We start from the raw sequence: 20,458 nt of genomic DNA, 5'->3' as shown, positions 1-20,458 counted from the left end.
TGTTTTCAGAATGTAAAAACAAATGTTGTACAAAGCCATGCCATGATCTAAGTCTGTTTGCCAGGTGATGTCCCCACTGCTGAGACACGCCCGGACACAAAAGGATGGAATGCCACCTCATTGTCACATTGAATGTGTATTCATAGTGTGATGCTATTTTATCAGCCAGCTTCCTGTCTTCTTTTTTGGCTGCCTCAACCTCGTGAATCTTCTACTGTACTTCTGTCGTCCTCTCTGTCTCGGTTTCTTCGCGCGCGCACACACACACACACACACACACACACACACACACACACACACACACACACACACACACACACACACACACACACACACACACACACATAAACACTCTCATGCAAACTGAGAAGTGAACCGTTCCCAAAGCAACGCTAATGGTATACGGACACTAGCGGCCTGCTTCTCCCACTCCTTCCCTCCCCTCTCACCCTTGTGTTGTTATGGTTTTTCGGAAAGGGTTGGGGAGGGGGGACGACAACCAGATGTTACTTATTGTGCACAAGTCGATGCGAGGGTGTCAGTCTTGAGCTCAGTCTCTGGTAGGATAGGCGTGCAAGGACAGAGAGGGTGAGAGAGAGAGAAGACTGGAGGAGATGGGGTGGGCAGATGTGGTGATGGGGGGCTGATGTGGGGATGGGGGGGGATTATCCTTCAAGGACTCTTTAGTTTTGCTCATAAGCCACACACGAAACCGATGGTGGTGAAGGGTGTCTAGGGTTACCGGCAGATAGGACCCGGGCTAACAGAGGCCACCGAGGGGGTTCCTGATTCAGCAGTCCCCCCACCCCCACCACTTCCTGTGCCCTGGGTGTCGGTGGGCTAGGTTATTGTGGGGGAGAGAGAGAGGGGTGGCACTCATGTGTTTTGCGAGACGCATGAGTCAGCGGCGGGCCGCACAAGCAGTGTTGACACATTCGCTCGCTTAATAGTGCTGTTTGAACCTGTACATTTCTCTCGGTGTGCACGCTCAATAGTTACTATAGCAACGATAGCACGTTGACTGACCACCCGCCTGTCTCTAGCTCCTGCTCCCTAAGGGAAAAGAGTGCACCCAGAGGTAGGAAGGAAGGAAAGAAAGAGTCACAAGTGGACGGAAAGTGCTGCCTATGGCTTACAGTACAAAGCGGCCACAACGTAGGTTAACCAAACACGGTGTGGAGGTTGAATTGCAAGCAGCTGTCCCGGCCGCTTCCTGCCCACGGGGCAGTGCTGATGCCGAGGGACGTTTGTTTCTCCACCCTCCAGCACGACCGAGCGGGCTCCGGACTATCCCGGCAGGAAGAAAGAGAGGGCGCACGGAAACTAGAACGGCCGCCCCGTTATTATGTCTCATCTGTATTATGAGATGGGTTTAATAGAGAACCAGAACCTGGCATGTATGGTATGACCATGGGGAGACCATGGTTTAGCAATTTACAGAATGTAATAGATGAAGCAAATTATAAAATGATATGTTGATGTTTGTGCGACGTTGCGTACAGCCTATCACTTACCTAATGTTACCTTGCCTACTACATTCGACAAGGCTGAATCAGGGAAATGGAAAATTCGCCATTAATATATATTAGTTGACATACTTTTAGCAGAGGCCGTCTGCAAAATGGAAATATCAGGTGACAGCAGTGGAAGAAAGAGAGAGAAAGAGCGAGAGGGAGAGGGAGTGTGCTAGAATGGAAAGTAAATGAACAGATGAGAGAAGAAAAAATATAGAAATTAATAATCAGCCATAAAAAGAAGGCCTGTTTTCCCATAGAGTACACTTTTTTAACGAAAGCCTGGAGCAGATTAACTTCAATTCAACTTAAACTTGCTCACAGTTGTAATACATGTCCTGACACTAAGATCAATTATATCAGGGTATCAGTATGAGTGTTAATCTGATAATCTGGTTATTTGATTAGTCTAGAATTATCACTAAATTAAATGTAGTGCCACAGAGTCAAACTGATCTTCATCCTTTATTCAGGGAAGTTGAAACATTCACCACAGTAACATAAGCAGTGTGTATAAACTAGAAAGTCATAATTCAGTTAAAGTTCAGATATCTTACTTGAAAGTGACTCTGGTCATCTGTAACAAAATCACTTAAGTAAAAAGGTAAAGTAGCTCAAACAACATTTACTTAGGTATCAAAGGTATTAACTTGGGTTAAAATGTACTAAAGGTTCGGGACTTAAAAGGCTGTCTGTTTCTTATGGTTTATGGTGTGCTGTGATTGGAGGATCAGTGACACATGCTTAGAGCAGCATGTGATTATATCAATATGTTGACAATAAAAGTGGGGGTTGTGCATGCAAGTGTATGGGTGTGTGTGTGTGTATTATCTGCATGTACATACGTGTGTATTTGTATGTGTGTGTGTGTGATGGGGATTGGAAGGAGGGAGGGAGAGAAAGGAAAGAAAGAAAAGAGTGAAAACAGACCAGAGATACTTGTGGTGACAGGGGAAGAGTGGAAGACCAGAGGCTCATAAAAAAAGAAAAGAAAAATAATGCAGAGGGCGGGAAATAAGAGTGAGAGAGCTCAAATAACATCTCAAACATACTTTTCTTTTCATATTCGTTGTTTATTCTCTCTCATGTATTGGCTATTCTTATTTTTAGAACACTCATGCAAAAAAATGCTTCAAACACACACACACACACACGCATGCATACACACACACACACACACACACCCATACACACATACAAAACACACATGACATGCATACAAAACACACACACACACACACACACACATAACACACACATACAAACACGCACACACAAACACACATAAATAAATACAAATGCACACACAGACTTGGAGACTCCAGCTGGGCCAGACTGCACTGGGGAGCTCAGAACTTCTTTCACAAATTCCAGATGCCTCTAACCGAGCTCAGCTAGAACGCTGAGCCACGCTCTACTTTCCGAAATAAAAAACGTGACCATTCCATCATTCTTTCCACCGCCCCCTCTAGCTCAACATATGTCGACTGGTGCCGTGCCCAAAGACTGCTCATAGATCGAGCTCATAGTTAACTGATCCATTCCATCCAAGTAGCACACAGAGATAATGTGGCTTTCTTAGGACTCTGGGAAGGCTTTTTCACATCAAGCATTGGGATTCATTCTTTATCAAGGAGTTACTCTTAAGTCTGTGTGTGTGTGTGTGTGTGTCTGTCTGTGTGTGTGTGTGTGTGTGTGTGTGCACGTGCGTGTGTATGCGCGTGCTTGCATCTGAACAACATAGGTATACATGCATGTGTTTGCAAAATGCATATGCACAATGGTGTATGCAACATCAATCACACATGTATTGTTTTCGGATTTTAGAAAACAGCTTTATTTCATCTCGTCTAAAGTAATGACAATGCTGAAAACAGAAATAAGTATCTCCTTTTATTGATTTCATTATCATAAACAGTGTGCACATTTTGAGTGAGGTTGCCTCTGTTAAAGGACATCTTGGAAAAAAAGTGGAAAATATCATTTCGGAATGTAAAGTCTGAGTTTCCCTTTACTTTTAATGCATTTTATGATACCCAAAGCCATTTTCCATATTTCTCGCCTTCATTTAGAGCACAGTGATACCGGGCCATTAAAGAGTAACTAAATACTATAATTAAAACTCTGGCAACAGCGCCCTCTCTGGTCAAACGAAGATGACAACAATATTTCTGATGGACTAGGAAATGGGCAGGGCTACACGAGCTCTCTGCTTAAGGACAACGGCCGATGAACAGCGCAGAACCAGCTGCACATACTAGGCACTGCAGGTAGATATACACCAAAGTTTTCCTATAATGTAATCTTGATCTTATGATAGTCAATAAAATGTTAGAATCTCTTCACTTTGGTAAAAAAAAAAATAGGGTAAAGACATCTTTATTAGAGTGTAATTTCGGAGTGTCATAACATGCCTTTACCATGAAAAATGCCCGAAGCATCACCCATCTTTACTGTAGTCAACAGTGGTGTATTAGTTTTCTCAACTCTGTAAAAGCCCCCACTGTTGAATTAAGGTCTTTAAAGCAAGCTCAATCAATCTGTAATTAGCACACTGATGATTATTATTTTTAAATACAAATCAATTAAAATTATGTTGGATTCTGTGTGAAGACAAAACACAACACTAAGCACCATCCAAATAGTAGTTCATAAATAAATGTGGTTCTGTGCCAGCCATTAAGAAATTCCCGTTAAAAAATATCGGGTTACGGCTTCCGGATTTAATTACGGATACCGATATACCACCGAACATGGAATAAAATAAAAAAGGGAGCTATTTGCATGATTGTCATGTTAAGCCTCTGTCCAGCAGGCTTCCGAAGACAACACAAAAATCAAAACTAATCAAGTCATCATAACGTTACCAATAAAACAACGATAACCATAACTATAATAACAATAATTTGTCGTACAAAATGATAATAATTCAAAATGAAACACCGTTATTAGATCTGGACCATATTAGGTAATCCGTACCAATCGACAAATTCCAGCTTCAGATAGATAAAATAACCTGCCATTTTTTTTTCTCTGGCCCCGGATGGAGCTCATCTAATTTCACTCAGTAATTATAGCGGCAAAGTTGTGCTAATTAATAAAAGTAGCAAGTTGAGATGGCTGACCTGAAATTCACTCAATATAACCGCTTTAGGACACGAATGCTGTGTTTATGGATGTGCCCGGCTGCAGGTGGAAAAGTATAATTTAAGTAGCTAAGATTTAATTTCGATTTTTTTTAATGCTGTCCACGTTTAACTAAATCTCTGGAACATATGGCCCAAGTTAAAGTTTTAGTTTTTTTTTCTCCAAAAAACGGATGATGTCATCAAACAGGACCATTTCCACCATGTGACATTAGGATTTCAAATGTTGTAAATGTTATATGCCACGTCCTCACCACAGTTTAAATTCTGCTTTATAGTGCAGTCAGTTATACACTATGCTTGAGGGAAGAAAAAACAACAAGCAGAAACCAGCAGACCAGTTCTCTAGCTAGGTATTGAAAGTTCCACCAATGCATATTTAAGATACGAAACGGCCAAGCCAATACTGCACAAATGTAAGTTGATATCTTTCCTGGAATTAAAGATGCAACTTCCCATGGAATATTCTGATTCCTTTTGGCTTTGCAGTTGTTTTTTTCAGATTTGACATACAAAAGAAAAGTACATACAAGTGCAAACACAAACTTGGAGTAGCGACCTAGGAATGTTCCAGTATATACTCTGCCTTCACAACCAATGAACAATACCCACCAGACTAGTGGATGGTTGCATTTTGGGGGTGGAAAAAATCTCTTCCGCAGCTGTGTTGAGCGGGAGGAAAAAAACAAAAGAAACGGGAACAAATGTTTTTTTCTTTCTTTCTCTGCGCTAAACGGAGGAAGATCGGATTTCAAATCGTCCGATAACTAACGAAAGGCGATCTGTAGGGTTTCATCATGTGGAAATCGTGGAGATTTTCCAAACAAATAATAATTATTTAGAGTAAACATTTTGAGTTTACTCGCAACCAAAGTTTACAGGGGGGGGGTGGGGGGGTGGGGAGTAATCGGACAGCTGGTGTAGCTGGAGTCGTCAAGTGATAGAAGTGAGGGGTGGGGGGGATGGTGGATTCTATTGGACGGGGCAGAGGAAAGAGGAGAAGCAGATTAGTGGAAAGAAAATGGTGGCTTTCGGGAGCATTTGGAACAGATAGGTGCCTAGTCGGACGAAGAACAACCCCCCAACCTCCCCCATTCTCTCTGCTGGGGATGGATAACTACAGAATACATAAGTTCCTGAATTTTCATGAGGATATGTTCAACACTCTCTCTCTCTCCGTCTGTCTCCCTCTCTCTTTTTGCCCTGAATCGTGGCTCTGTACAAACACCACTCAAATCATCTCCTCTCCCCCCAGGTCTCTTTCCATTGGTCACGTTCGCCTTCTTCAATTTCCTTCTTCGATTTCCTTCTTCGATTTCCTTCCCTTCCCCCAATGCGCTGCTCCAAACTTCTTCTCCTCTTCCTCCTCCTCCTCCTCCCCTCCCTTCCCTGTCGTCAGTCTGTCCAATCGTCCGCAAGTCTCTCTCTTTCTCTCTCTTCCGTTCTCTCTCTCTCTTCCGTTCTCTCTCTCTCTCTCTCTCTCACCCCCCCTCTACACCTTGTCCAGCAGGGACCTCTGGCAGTACAGGAGGCGCCTCGGCGTTCCGTACTTCCGGAAGAACAGCAGCGCTCCCAGCGTCAGCACCACCAGCACCAGCAGCATCAGCGGGATGACCACCGCCGCCGGGCCCGCTCCGGAACCGCCGCCCTGCTCGTCGACCTCGATGATGATGACCTCATCCACGCCCTGCCTCCTTTTGGGTTCCTCCCCCTCGCAGCCCATCCAATCGCTGAGCACCGACTTGGGGTAGCCCGACTCGACCTTCATGTACTGGTTGTTGAACTTCCAGTATTTGTTGGCTTTGTAGAAGTAGGTGTACGCTGCGTGGGGGAGACAGGAGAGGGGGGGAGGGGGGGGAGGGGGGTTAGTCACTGAAACTGATGCAAGATTTATAACTACGGGAAGATCAGAAGACGGTGGGAAATGCGGACAAGCAATCTTGAGGATGTTTTTTACATTTACATTTAGGGCATTTGCTTTTATCCAAAGCAACTTGAAATAAGTACATTTGTCTTTCGGTACAAAAAGGATGTTCATAGAACCAAGTGCAATGAAGTTAACAGTTGCAGCAGCTCAGGAAGTCCCTAACAACTTAATATGACTTAAACTGTTTAGCTTGTTGTGCGACCCTTATATCCGCCATGGGATGTCTCTTCTGAGATCCTTATCAAGGTTGCTTCCTTGATTACGTTGTTCCGTCATCAGGTTCTTTTGAACGAGGCCTGTGAGCCCGCTGACACTGCAACCGTGGGATGAAGGGCTATACAGACGCAATGGAAGGGACTTGATTAAAGAAGGTATCCTTACATCCGTCCTCGCTCATGAGGGCGGCTTTGATGTTATCCGGGGCTCCGCTCCACATGCTGATTGGCTTGGGGTAGTCATTGTCCACTGTGCGCGTTTTCTCGTTGAAGCGGAAGTATCTGTAATTTCCAGCAGAAAACAAACCTCAGCTGCAACATTACAATAACAGCGTCTTTTTTACGAGGGAGAGAAAAAATCGCTGACTCGTCGTTTGTTAGTTTCAGAGCGGGAAATCATGGAGTGTGTTTGTTCTTTGGCTGACTGAACACTGAAGTTTCCACAGGAGAGGATTTGCAGTTGTTGTAGTAAAAAAAAACTGAATTTGAGTTCGATTTTAATTAAAACCTAAACAGCAGGAGGCAGTTTAAGTAGCAAATGTCTAATTCAATCACAGAACAAATGTTGTTTTCTTTTGAATTTAAAGCATAATTCCTCTGAAAGCTGCTATCTAGGAAGAGACAGGGGCACATGACAAGTGTTTATAATGAAACTGAGTCAATGAAAATAACCAGAACACAAGGGAGAAGCAGAAGTGGAATAGTTATAATGACAGTCTAGGACAAAGACCGCAACACCTCCCATTCAACGGAAAATAAGTAAAAAAAAACCGACGAGCAGAAACGAGGTCACATAGGCGGACTCACTTTGTTCCCCTGAAGAAGTATGTCTGGCCCGTGGGCGTGTAGAACAAGGCGGCGTCCATCTTGTCTCTTGGCAGGCCGCTGCCCAGGTCTTTCAGGCTCTTAGGAGAGTCCTTGGACATGCTTGACTCTGAGAACTCCCAGTACTTGTCACCTAGGGGAGGGGGGGGGGGGGGGGGGGGGGGAGAAGATGAGGAGGGTGACAAATGAGGAGAGAGGGAGGGAGAGTGAAAGGAAGAGGGAGAGAGAAGGAGAGAGAAAGGGAAAGGGAGAGAAGGAGAGAAAAAAGGAGTGGGTGAGGGAAAGAGACAGGGGGGGAGAAGGAAATAGAGAGGGTGAGGGAAAGAGAAGGGGAGGGAGGCAGATGGAGAGAATGAGAGAAAAACAGGGAGATGGAGAAAGAGCGGGCGAGGGAAAGAGAGGGAGTGACCGTAAGCAGAGTGAGGGAAAAGAGAAAAAGAGAGCCACAGGAAAAGAGGGAGGGAGCCAGAGAGAGAAGAGAGAACAGAGAGAAAGAGAGAAAGAAGGAATCAGGAAGTCGGACTATAAACAACATCCAGATGTTTACACCAATGCACTGGGTGCTCGCGCCGACGCGGTCCCAAGCACTTTGTTCAAAGCGGAACCCACCCTTGAAGAAGATGAACTCCCCGTCGTCCCTCTCGTAGGCGGTGTTTACGTCGGAGGGCAGGCCCTTCCAGAAGTGGCCGATGGGCATGGGGTAGCCGGACAGCACCTTGTTGTTGCGGACGCGCCACAGCCACTTGTCCTGCACCATCACATCACACGTGCAGAGACGCAGCGTTGGAATAGGGAATCTGAAACTTGATTGCTATTTGTTGTTGTTGTTGTTGCGTCATTTTGGGTTCTTTAGGATTTCAGCAGTTTTTCAGATGCACTTTCATTGAGTTATTGAGTGATACGGAAGGTAATTTGAGCTTCATAGAATTTGCTTTATTTCAATTAAAAGGGGAAAGCGCAATTGGCAATTTATAAGAGAGTAGTAATTCATATACAGTAGGTGTTCGCGATTGCATTGAACCTCTGTATTAAATTTTTTTCCGAATCAGATAAATACCAAACAAAAGTCCCCAATAGCCAAGCGTGAAGATTCCCTTTTAACGACAAAAAAATAATAAATTGAATTGACTCAAAGTCTTTGTTTGAGTCATTTCAATTACTAGAGTGATCAACAGTATATGCCACGTATCTGACATCATGAGGACCACTGTCCTTGCATATCGATGGTCGCCTACCTTGAACACAAACATCTCTCCTCTCAGGACGGCGATGGTATCGAAGTGGCCCTCACAGATGTCGGGCCCCTGGCTGGGGTCCTCTGGGACGTAGGGCTTGGTGGGCCGCGGTGGAGGGGGTGGGGCTCCCGACTTGGTTCCTGAGGAAGATTGTCGTTTCGATGTTAATTAGGATTGTCTTTCAGCATGCATGTTCATTGCTGTTGGAATGCAGCAAAGAAGGTCATCTTTTGTCATTCAAAGATGACCAAAGCAAACTCGTACGCAAAGGATTAGTCGGGAATTAGTCAAGAATACCTCATGTTTCTGTTCAGTAAAAGCATTGGTGAACACATGCTAAAAAACGTGAATAATAATACGCGGTATAAAGATAATTCCCTCGCTGCGTCCATGTAAGGCAGTCAGCGCTTTACCTGAATGTAACATGGAAGAACATAGTTGTTTCGGAAACCATTCCTACAGGGTGACTTTGGCAAAAAACTTCCCCCTTCCTTCCGGTTGGCGGAGGGGGAAAGTACGACCCGTACCGTATATGGCCTGTATCCCCCGGCGGTCGTCGTCTGGGAGCTGGAAGTTCTCGGTGTCCATCCACTGGTAGAAGGGAGCCATGATGGCAGACGGGTTGTTGGAGTGCTCCAGGCCCAGGGCGTGGCCCAGCTCATGGACCGCCACCAGGAACACATCGTTACCTGGAGAGAGAGAGATGGGGAAGAGACATGGGAAAGAGAGATGGGGAGAGAGAGATGGGGAGAGAAATGGGGGAGAGAGATGGGGAAGAAAGATGAGGAGAGACATGGGGGAGAGAGAGATGAGGAGAGGGGGAGAGGGAGAGATGAAGAAAGAGAGAGAGATGGAGAGAGAAAGAGTTGGGAAGAGAAAGAGAAAGTGGCATAGGGAGGGAGGTTGAGTGGGATAAATAGAGAGACAGTGATGGGGGGTGTGAGAGAGAGAGATGGAGAGGGAGAGAAAGAGATGGGGAGAGGTGGGAGGGAGGAGACAGACAGTGGCGAGGGATGAGTAAGAGTCTAGACGCATCGCACAAGGCCCGGCGAGATTAGCCAAATGACAGGGTTTCAAACTCTGGAGGCGAAAGCACACCCTCCCTCTCTGTGATCATCAACCCTTTCACTTCCTGCCTTCGCCCTCCCTGCTGTGACCATTAACCCTTTCACTTCCTGCCTTTGCCCTCCCTGCTGTGACCATTAACCCTTTCACTTCCTGCCTGCACCTTCCACTGCAAGTCGCCCCCTGAAACTATTTACGAAAACGTTTCAGTCATTTATCAGACGCTTTTACCCATCGCAGGGACAGTGAATCGAGGTGAATGTCATCACTAAGCGGGGTTAGCCTCTTGCTCATGGACAGCTACCCCCAACCTTCCTTTTACCTCCCATCTGCGACCCCGCGGGACAGTGGTTCTTAAACGCTTGCATCTGACGCTATTCAAGACAATTTCTGTGTGTCCGTTGAACCCAAACGCACACTCAGGAAGGTCAACCGGGAGCACGCCGGAATTGTTGATTATTCCCAAAGGATTAGTTTTCTTATCGTTTTTCTGAGCGTTCCGTGCATAGACGAGCCGCCACCCCACCTCAAGCCCGACCACGACCCATTTAGGGTCCCGACCCGTTATTGAAGCAATGCTGCAATTGGACATGACATCATCAAGTGAACACCGGGTCAACAAGGGGAACCCCCACACCCCCATCACATCCCACACACACTCACCACCCTGGTCGACGTTCCCGGTGCTCCAGGGCTCCGAGAGGTCAAAGTGCGTGTCCCCGCCGATGCCGTGGCCGGGGAAGTAGGCGTGTGCCAGGAAGCCCCCCTCGCCGTCGAAGGGCGTGCTGTCGCCGTGGAAACCCTCGGAGAAGGAGAGCATGATGTCGGCGAACTTGTCCACCTTGTCGCGGATCTGGCTGTACGGGATCTCCCGGAAGGTGAGCGGGATGGCGCTCTCCCACACCTTGAAGGCCTTGCGGATGGCCTCGTACGTCCCTCGCTCGCCCACCTTGGGGGTGTAGTTCTGTATGCTGTGGGGGGGTGAGGTTGGGGGGGAGGGGGAGGGTGGTTATCGTTAGACCGAGGCCAGGTCCAGTCGTTTGGAAGTTGGAGGATGTCGTTTGGACGTCGTGAACCATGTTAATCTTTTAAAGAGCTTTACCGAAGTTAATTACTGATATTAAGAAGAGATATACTTTATGGGGAGCTATGCAGAGTCTAGTTAACCTTCACTTTGCATAGCCCCCCCCTCCCACCCCTCCAACTTATTGTATGTTGTACGTCCTGGCACTTAATGTACGCACTTATTGCACGTTGCATTTAGTTATCGTACTTAGTTGTGTAGCATCTTATCCTAGCTATCATTGTTGTATGCAGGGAATGGGTTAGCCTAGCGATTGTTAGTGCTTTGCACTTGGTTCTATGAACATCTTTACTGCAGCGACAGAGATATATTGTTTCACTTCTGCTGACAAATGTACTTACTGTAAGTCGCTTTGGATAAAAGCGTCTGCTAAAATGCCCTAAATGTAAGTGCAATGTATTCCCGATGAGAAAATTGGAAGTGTTTGTGTTTGAAGTTAACAGGCGGTCAGTTTTCATTTGGTTCACGGGTGACCTCTGACCTGAAGGTGATCTCCGACTTGTCCCACTTGAGGCCCTGGATGGCGTATCTCTTCCTCCTCATGCTCGTCTTCAACTCCGGCCCGAATTTATCGGGAACCCCGCACCTCGGCCGACTCATCGCCCTGGCAACGGTGCACATGACAGGTTATGGTTATTTTGTGGTTCACACTTTGTGGCATTTGTTTGATTGTTTGTATGTTGATGTGGACCTTGATGTGGGAAGCTATGTGTTTATTAATGTATTTATTACATTTATTTATTGGATCTTATTGTAAATACTCCAAAACATTGTTTGCTGGAGCATATTGAATAACCTGTATTTTTCCATAAAGGCTATAATAATAAGACAATGAGATCACTTTAAACCAACATGTTCCTATACATGTTGACGATGTGAAACCATCCCCTGCAGTGTGTATGGCTGGTGCGTATGGCAGTGCGTGACGGGGCTAACTCACGCTATCGTCTCGGTGTCAATGGAGCCCGTCACCGTCAACCCGTACAGCCTCTGCATGGCCGTGATCGCCGCGGAGACGGTCTTGAGTGAGCGGAGGTTCTGGACCTGGGCCTGGGACCTAAGATCGACCGGAGGCAAGTAGCCATACTGCTGTAGCCACGTCTGGGCGGAGAGACCAGGAAGGAGAGAGAGGAGAGGGAATCAGTTTAAAGGTCAGAGGGAGGATATGTGTATCACACATTTGATGAAAAAATGACACTATTTTATAATGGATATCTAACTATATTTGTAGATTCCAAAACAAACCCTTTCAAGTGAACTGAACGGTGCGTGTCATTGTAATATTGTATCCAGATGTTTCGGCTGATTCGGTTGGAATTCCACTCTTTAATCGTTATTTGAATTGATGTCGCCTTATATATACAGCATACTATTCACATACTATTCATGTCACTAGAAGGCACAAAGGTACAGCCAAGCAGAGACGTTGACACTAAAAAACCTTGATCCCTGGATTTGCCACATTCTACTAGCCATCTCAGTACTACAGTCAACAGTGTGTGTCAAGTCCGCCTAGCCGTTTACGCGACTGACTGACACACACTGCCTCATCCTCCCGATCAAGCTCTCTGGTTCGTTGTTTATCGGAGCATACCGCAGGTTTCACGCTCACACAATTACTGTTAGCGAACGAAGGCAATGAGGTCTGTGGTTCGACGCCAGGGCCGGGGAGCCAGCTTGGACATGTTACCTGGGGGAAGGAATGGTGGAGCTTGGGTAATGAAAATGGAAGGAGAAACATGCCTATGTGTTGCATTGAGTGTGTTTTTGTTATGAATTCGTGTTTCGGCTTGCGTTTCCTCGACGTTGCACAAAAGTGCGTATGTGCGTGTATGTGTTTGCGTGTGTGAGTGTGTGTGTATGTGCGCATGTGCGGGGCTGTGTGTGTTTGCGTGCCATTGCAGCATCTTCTAGGACATCCCGACTTTAAATCAGTCCATTTCAACACACTTAAGGGCGCTGCACACACGCACAGACCAAACAAGGCATTTTGAAGGGAAGCTCCCTACCCCCCTAATCCTGCAACCGGCCACACCCCTGTTCCATTCATAAACCTCGCATGACCTCAAATTTGTACGCTAAGAGAATAGAATCTTCAAGGAAACAAAGGCCCTTTATTGTGGGATTGTAAAACATCTAACATCTGTGAGCCAGTGATGTCCTTTACAGTCTGGTCGACATCGGAGCCAGAGACCACCGACTGTAAAGGGAGGCCGTGTGATTAAAGCCTACAGCCAGCCTCTTCAAGGCTCCGTCTTAACGGCCCAATATAAAAGATTTAGTGAAACAAATGCGAAATTACCAGAAAATGTTGTGAAATGTTGTTTAGCCGACCTCAACTCGTTTAAAACTAAATATAAGTCTAGGGATTGTACTGCTGTTTTTACCCCAACCCCATCGAGGTTAAACTGGTGACCAAAGATGAATAATAAAATGACTAAGACATATAGCAAACCATATCAAACCTAACTGCAACCGCATGTGTCTGTTTCGACTGTTCTTTTGTCTATCCAGATGTATGCACATCGGCGTGTCACACGCTAGTCTTTTGCCTCAGATAATCATAACGTGAACACTCTCTTTTAGTTGTCTTAACCAAATACACCTGCACTACAAAATTCACCATTCTCCTGAGAAAAATACTTGACATTTACCAACTGTCACGCCACTGATTCCTTTTGATGATAAAAACATTTTCCTTCTCTGTTTTTATTAGTACTAGTAGAAACATGGAGTCCAAGTAGGATAAAAAGCCATCTTTTACGTAAAATATTTTTTGTTATATAAGCTTCACCAGAGTGACAGATGAGTGGGTCTTTCCACTCATGTGTGTGTGTGTATGTGTGTGTGTGTGTGTGTCTGTGTGTGTGTGTATGCGGCCGTGTGTGTGTATGCATGTGTGTCTGTCTGTCTGTCTGTCTGTCTGTCTGTCTGTCTGTCTGTCTGTCTGTCTGTCTAGTGTGTGTGTGTGTGCGTGTGCGTGTGTGTGTGTGTGTGAAGAGCACACATCACGTCAGCCCACTGCTCCATCTTCACCACAAATTGAGTTAGTGGAATTACCAAGAATTCCTCCTTTAGAATTCCCTAAAACCTCAGGCCATCTCGGGGTTTGTTCCAATCAACTTTTTTCTGTCTCTCTGTCCTCCTTCCCCCCCTAATCCTCTCCTTCAAACCAGTGAGCAGAAAGAGGTGCTTAAGATAGGTTCAGGGAGGGGTTTCTGGTGGTGAGGTGGTACCTGAACCAGTTATACACACAGCTAAACATTGCTTGGGTAAAGACTCACTCCCAAAGTAGTCAACGAGGGGCCGGTCCCAAAAAAATAAAAAAGGGGCTTGGGAACAAGGTCCGTTTATGACCGCCGGGAGAAAAGCTACCTTTATTCTCACCCTACAAGCCCCTCGCTCTCTCCCCACCTCCCCCTCACACACACTACAGGTCCCGCTACAATATGAACACAACTATCGTGTGCATCTATCGATCCATGTACGTCACACCCCCTCTTTTCTGACTATGCCTCTCCTGCCCCCGCCACCCCAAGCACACTGGCCCGGGCTACTAGAGGCTCATGTGTGCTCCCTACAACGCCCCCCCCCCCCCACCCATCTTCCCTCGCTCTCCACTGACTGCTGACACTGTGTGCTGTGGCTCCACTGCGGTGACCCGTCTGGCCCCCCCCACCGTAGCTTTCGGTATCCCAACATGCACTTCTCTCCATGGAATTCCCATCGGACACAGCCGTAGTGAAAGGGGTCCATTTACTGTGACTCCGCACATGGCCGTCATTGGTGGCCTTGATTTGGGGGGGGGCGGGGCTACGGCTTGTGGTCAGTGGACTGGCCTGGGGCCTTTCCCCACATATTGACGGCCCCTGCTTCAGTCAACACACCCCCTCCATCCCCCCCCCCCCCCCCCCCCCCAGGCAAAAAAAGACAGAGAAGCGGCTTTGTGGGAAAGCATTGGGACGTGTACGTTTTCTTCCCAGTGCAGCGTCATTTCTAGTTAGCCAAGAACATGGATGCAGATGTCACATGTAGCTTGGCAGGTTGACGTCTTTAGGTGAATGTTGGTAAATGTTGTCAAATGTGGCCTGTGAAGCCCTTTGAGGCTGTTACTGCCGGGCTTAACCAAATACTCAAATACTCTTGTAGAGTTACCAATGTATCAAATCAAATCTATCTCAAGCACATCCATCTCCCTGTAAGGTTTGAAACTTTTCCTTGAAAAGCCTTGGTGTACCTATATCTCCTTTCAAGAGGAGGTCACGTAATTCATATTATCATTACGATAAACACATATATATATCGACAGCTCAACCACGCTGCCTTTAAAGATCACAATGCCGCTTGAAACACAGCGTTACGACATCGTCGCCATAGCCACGGCAGGTCCCATATTTCAAAACCGCTGAACAATGAGGAAACGGGACCATGACATTAGGCAACTCATGCGTCACGTCTTTTTTGATGCGCTAACATGAGAACCACAGCACTAGGGGGGGTCATCATATCGACTAGCTCGTAGAAGGTAGGTAGGTTCTGGGTTTCTACCCCCCAAGGCCTGCAGCCATCCTGTAGGCTTCCTAAGACGAGATGTCCGAGGCCCTCACCTGCTGCTGAATGGTCTGTGTCTAACGCTCACTTGTGAAAGACTTCGGACGACAGCGCCGGCCTGGTGACTCATAGAAGCTCAGGGGTTAGTCACGTTGTCCTTACAACCAAGCGTCCGGTCTGGTTACGCCATAAAATGCTGATTCGCTGTTAAAAGCATCAACAGCATCACCCACACCATACAAGGCCAAGCTCCTGTTCAAAGTTCTGAGTAAAAAAAAAAACCTCACTGAGTAAAAAAGTGAGGTGTGAGTGAAATCCCCCTGTGCTGTCATAGTTGCCGAGCCTAAAATGACGTGGAGGAATCTGTGTAAATTTGTCTTAAATTTGTCGGTGTATCCAAATCTACTGGGATGATACAAGTGCCGGGGCTAATTTGGAGCACCCTGCTGTGTTTAACTACCATTCAGCATTCACCGCCGCGCAGAAATATGCTCATTTTATGACATATGGCAGTTCCTTCATCAAGCCACAATACAATGTGTGAAGAGGCTGGAGGGCCGAGCCCGCTGAGACCCAAAACCCCTCCCCTCCCCTCCCCCCAGAACCACCGGCTTTATTTTCATGTCGATCTGGTTTGCTTCAGACAGAGCATAAAGTGTTTCCTCTCAACGAGATACCGAAAAAATAACATCTGTTCCACAATGTGTGGAAGTGTCAAGGAGAAGAAAAGGGGAAATAAAGGGTTTTTGGGATAATGAAAAAACGATTTGTTTTGGAGGAAAGCAAGAGGAGGTTTGGGAGAAGACCATTCGAAGACGAGACTGTGGAAGTGGGCTGCAGAGACGAGTGAGGGGGGATGACAAAGAAATAGGGGCAAACTTCAAAACCCTGCATGGGCCCAGCCTGAGTCAGTTGTTCCTTCAGTCCTGTGCCAACGGAAAGAAAGAAAACGCAAAGGCACATTTTGGCCGTGAGTGAGAGAATCTCATGTCGCCCCTCCTTTCTGGCATTCATGATTAAATCTATCTCAGAAATAAAGTTTATGAGAAAATAAAGTTGGCACTGTGAATCACACGAAGGAACAGGCAAAAGAAACGATGCAGATAACACTTGTGGATATTGCTGCTGTATGTCTGTATCCACATCTGTATCGGTCCACCCTATCTGTGGCAGACATATACATAGAGTAGACTGTACATGGGGAATCAAACCCACAACCTTTCGGCTAAGTCGAAAGGTTACGGCCACAAACCTATCATGATTTTCAGGTCTTAACTACATTGATGCTGTGGTGATAACTTTTTTAAGTTGCAGTCATCAAAAGTCATTAGTCACTGTATTTTAATTGCTTTCAATTTTGTTGAAGTTTCAGTAAGGTGACCAGCTGACGTAAGGTAAAGAAAGCTGTACAAACACACAGCTGTACACACACCCGCACGCACCTGTTCACACACATTCACACCTCATTCACACCTTCGATTGGTCATACCCATGTGTTTTGGGAGCTAGCTGGGGAACTTGGGAGAATACCTTGGGGTCTCGAACCCATGCCTCTAGAGATTGGGGTATAAGCACTTACGTATTGTCACTATTAACATTTGACTGAGCTCTTATCAGACTAAACCTACAGTGTAAGCAAAGAAAAGTACAAAAAAAGAGAAAAAACGATAAGCCTTCAAGGCAATGTTTGTATCTCGGTAACCAGAGAGGATTCTAGGACGCAGACAAGATCTGACAGGCTAAATCTAACAGTGAAAACCTCCAAGTGCAAAGGCTGCGTCTGCACTCCTTGTGTGTACCGGCCCGGCCGCTGGCTGACCTTAAAGTGTTTTTGTACGTGGGTTCAGACGTGTGTCATACATCAAGAACAAAAACAGTCCTCCGCTGTCCATCAAAGTGAATCTGTTGCGAGTGTTTTGACCGTTCCCTATGGAGTGCCCGCCTCTCAGGCCCCCAAACACGCCCTTGAACCTGAGGCCCTGTCTATTCCCACACATACCGACGCCACGATCAGAAACCCTTCCAGAGGAAACAAAGAAAATGAAACCCATATGCCTCTTAGACCCCTCCCCCCTGCATGATCAGCTGGTGAGCAGTTCCTCATGTCAGTCTGCAACATGTTTTTTTTTGGGGGGGGGGGGGGGGGGGTGGGTTTGTTTGATCAGATGAGTGATAAGATGATGAGGTCGATGTGAGTCAGATGTGTGTGTTTGTTTTTGGTGCTGCCCACTTCCTCTACCTGGAATTTCATCAATAAAAAACAAACATAAAGGCAGCATCAGCACATTCCAAGATGGCAGCCAAATGGCAACACAGCCCCTAGGGTTTGCTTAGTTATTCTAGTTCCCCCAGATGCCAGGGAGGGGATCTCTCTTTTCTTTTGTTTCATGGACATATGTTTCTTATCGCCGAGGATTCTCCATCTCACTCCACACCCGATAAGCGTTCCTTTGACTTTGTCTGAGCCAATGTCCTACTGAGCAAGTGGTCAAAAGCACAAGAGAAACCCTGCATACAAAAACGACAAAGAAGGGTGTTTATTTTGGTTTCAACAAGAAGGCCACTCGGTATTGGACTTCGAGTTAAACTTCAAACCGCAAAGGTCTACATTTGAGGTAGTTTCAGTCTCTTCCTTTCTTCTCCCTCTCCTTTCTCCTTCTCCATCGATCCATGAAGCGATGCTTCTTCTTCTATTTCTCGGGACACCGCGAGTTCTCTGTGACTGTGTCCCCTCCCTTCCTCACGGCCTTTGCATGGAGTTTAGTCTGCCTCCCACCACATAGAGACAAGCTCTTGCTGAACCCATCCCAGCCTCTTGCATTGCTCTCAGGTGATGTAACAGTAATAAAGTCACTACAACCTGTTATTACTGATAATCCCCCTTGCTGCAGGAGACACCGATTTAGCCTGTCTGAGGTTCAGATACCACTGGACAAGCATTGCACCACGCAGGGCCTATATGACTGTCATGGTAACGGGCATACCTCTATTGGCGACACAAGCGGCGTCGCATGCAGACAGGTGATGCATGCAGACAGATGATGTGTGTTACTTATTACTATTATTGACTTCAGGATGTAGGCATGTTTGCACCTCACACGATGAACCAGAGTTCTTACACATGAATCATGATCATGTGGGATCATGTGTATGTGCCGACATCTTGTAGGCTAATGTGGGTATGCCCCCCCCCCACAAAATCCATTGGCTGGGGCCAAAGTTTCTTTCTTTCGTTCTTTCGTTCTTTCTTTCTTTCAAGTAGTTTACAGCTATGCATCACTTCGCCTGGCAAGCCCTGTCACTTGTGGTCACTTTAACTGTCTGACTCGGTCTGTTGGTCTGTCTGGCTCGGTCTGTTGCTCTGTCTGTTGGTAGTGTTTGCTCTCCCCCCCCCCTCTCCCTCTATCCCTCCTAGGAGGCTCCAATAAGTGATTGACCATGTCTGGACTGACTCACAGGCCAACTGTTAGTGGTCAGGCACTAAGGGCTTCCTTCGTACACGGCATCCTGTATACACAGATCTACATACTGTAGAACTGCATTTCACCTTATTTTGGGTTGATGCATTTTTGCAACACACACACACACACACAAAATATTGCAACAAAAGATTGTTTTTTGTCTTTTAGACACAATGGAGATTTTTACTCGCAAAGATTAATGAACTGTTGTGTTTACACCGTCTGGTAGTGTTTTAACGGTGTATAGAAACACAGCACCAATCTGTCAAATATTTCTTATAAACATCTCCGCCGTCTCTGATGACACGCACGCACCTCATCATTTTCAGAGCTTCACCCCTTCAGCTTGATGACCAAGTGTTTTTAAGATGATAGATGATACTTTAAACGTCTCAAGGCCTGCCTGGGAGTCGCAGCATGACGCCAAAAAGGCCGAGTATGGATGTGCATCCACTTCCCTTCTCCACGAATGCAAGGCAACAGTTCATCGATGACAGACAGTGGGACGGTTACACTATGAGGCCACGGAAAGTCCGTAGGCCTGAATGTACATGACTAGGCTATGCACTAATGACTTAACGCTAACCTTTCACCAGAGGCAGAGGAGAAGCGCTCCTCCCATATTCTAAGAACAAAGCAAAATATCAGTGGACGAAACGGACGAAATCCAAACTTCAACAACGCGATAACTGTGGGCTTTACAACAGTTAAACAACATTGGCGATTCTCTTTTTGTACATTATGATCTCACCTCGGCTTGGACGGCGTTTGCCGTTGTAGGGGACACCCCAACATATAGAGCACAGGCCAGTGTGAGTAGCCGGGGCAGCATTCTTCCAGGTTATCCGGGGAAAGTAAAAAAAAAACGGATCCGCTGCTCCCAGGTTTGTGTGACAAGTTGTACAATTTTCTTTGTACTTATTTATGGGATGCAATGCAAAAAGAACGTACGTCTGGGTGTCCACATGCACGCGTTCCTGTACCTAGACCCTTCGGCAATGAACACTGGTAAAAGTTAAAATAGATAATAGAAAAACGTCCACATTCATCAATCGAATGCAGATAAGAAAAGCCAAAAAGTCAAACTTGGAGACTCATATCTTGTTATCTTGTGCCTCCTCTTTTCGCTTCTCTTCAGCCTTTGGTTCTGTTGATATCACAATGTGCTGCGTGTGGACGTGGTCAAACAAACTAGAACGAGGGCAGAGAGAGAGGAAGAGAGAGAGGGTGGGAGACAGGCTGAGGGAGAGAGGGAGGGAGAGATTTCTCTGCGGTCCCCTCCTCTGGTTGTGACGAAGTACTACCACTGAATGGAAGCTGTCAGTTATGTTGTTCTAGGCTAATTTCAGCCTCACACGCGCACGCACGTACACACACAGGGCCGGCGCTGGCCTTTCGGTGCCCTAGGCGGGTTTATCGCGTTGTCCTGCGTACT

The 20,458-nt window shown here is 46.4% G+C and overlaps 1 protein-coding gene across 1 annotated transcript; it reads right to left on the bottom strand.

Annotated features, from left to right (window-relative positions):
- Positions 1-3,394: 3,394 nt before the first annotated feature.
- Positions 3,395-20,221, bottom strand: mmp14a (matrix metallopeptidase 14a (membrane-inserted)). Its single transcript, XM_079757606.1, has 10 exons — positions 19,775-20,221; positions 11,952-12,112; positions 11,493-11,615; positions 10,591-10,898; positions 9,390-9,551; positions 8,863-9,002; positions 8,237-8,375; positions 7,610-7,760; positions 6,969-7,084; positions 3,395-6,481 (listed from the first exon to the last, which is right to left on the bottom strand). Exons 1-10 carry the CDS (start codon positions 19,853-19,855, stop codon positions 6,153-6,155), a joined length of 1,710 nt encoding a protein of 569 aa, XP_079613732.1. The 5' UTR covers positions 19,856-20,221; the 3' UTR covers positions 3,395-6,152.
- Positions 20,222-20,458: the final 237 nt, after the last annotated feature.

The sequence above is a fragment of the Pollachius pollachius genome (assembly GCF_949987615.1).
Source record: "Pollachius pollachius genome assembly, chromosome: 20".
Lineage (NCBI taxonomy): Eukaryota > Metazoa > Chordata > Actinopteri > Gadiformes > Gadidae > Pollachius > Pollachius pollachius.
Note: the sequence above shows the minus strand (reverse complement) of the source record. Positions and strands in the feature narration are given on the sequence as shown.

Excerpts from the sequence above, each read along its gene's own strand:
- mmp14a (XM_079757606.1), bottom strand. The coding sequence starts at position 19,855 with ATGCTGCCCCGGCTACTCACACTGGCCTGTGCTCTATATGTTGGGGTG. Across the intron at positions 7,761-8,236 it reads GGAGTTCATCTTCTTCAAGG|GTGACAAGTACTGGGAGTTC; the intron begins GTGGGTTCCGCT and ends CCCCTCCCCTAG. Across the intron at positions 7,085-7,609 it reads TACTTCTTCAGGGGAACAAA|ATACTTCCGCTTCAACGAGA; the intron begins GTGAGTCCGCCT and ends TGGAAATTACAG.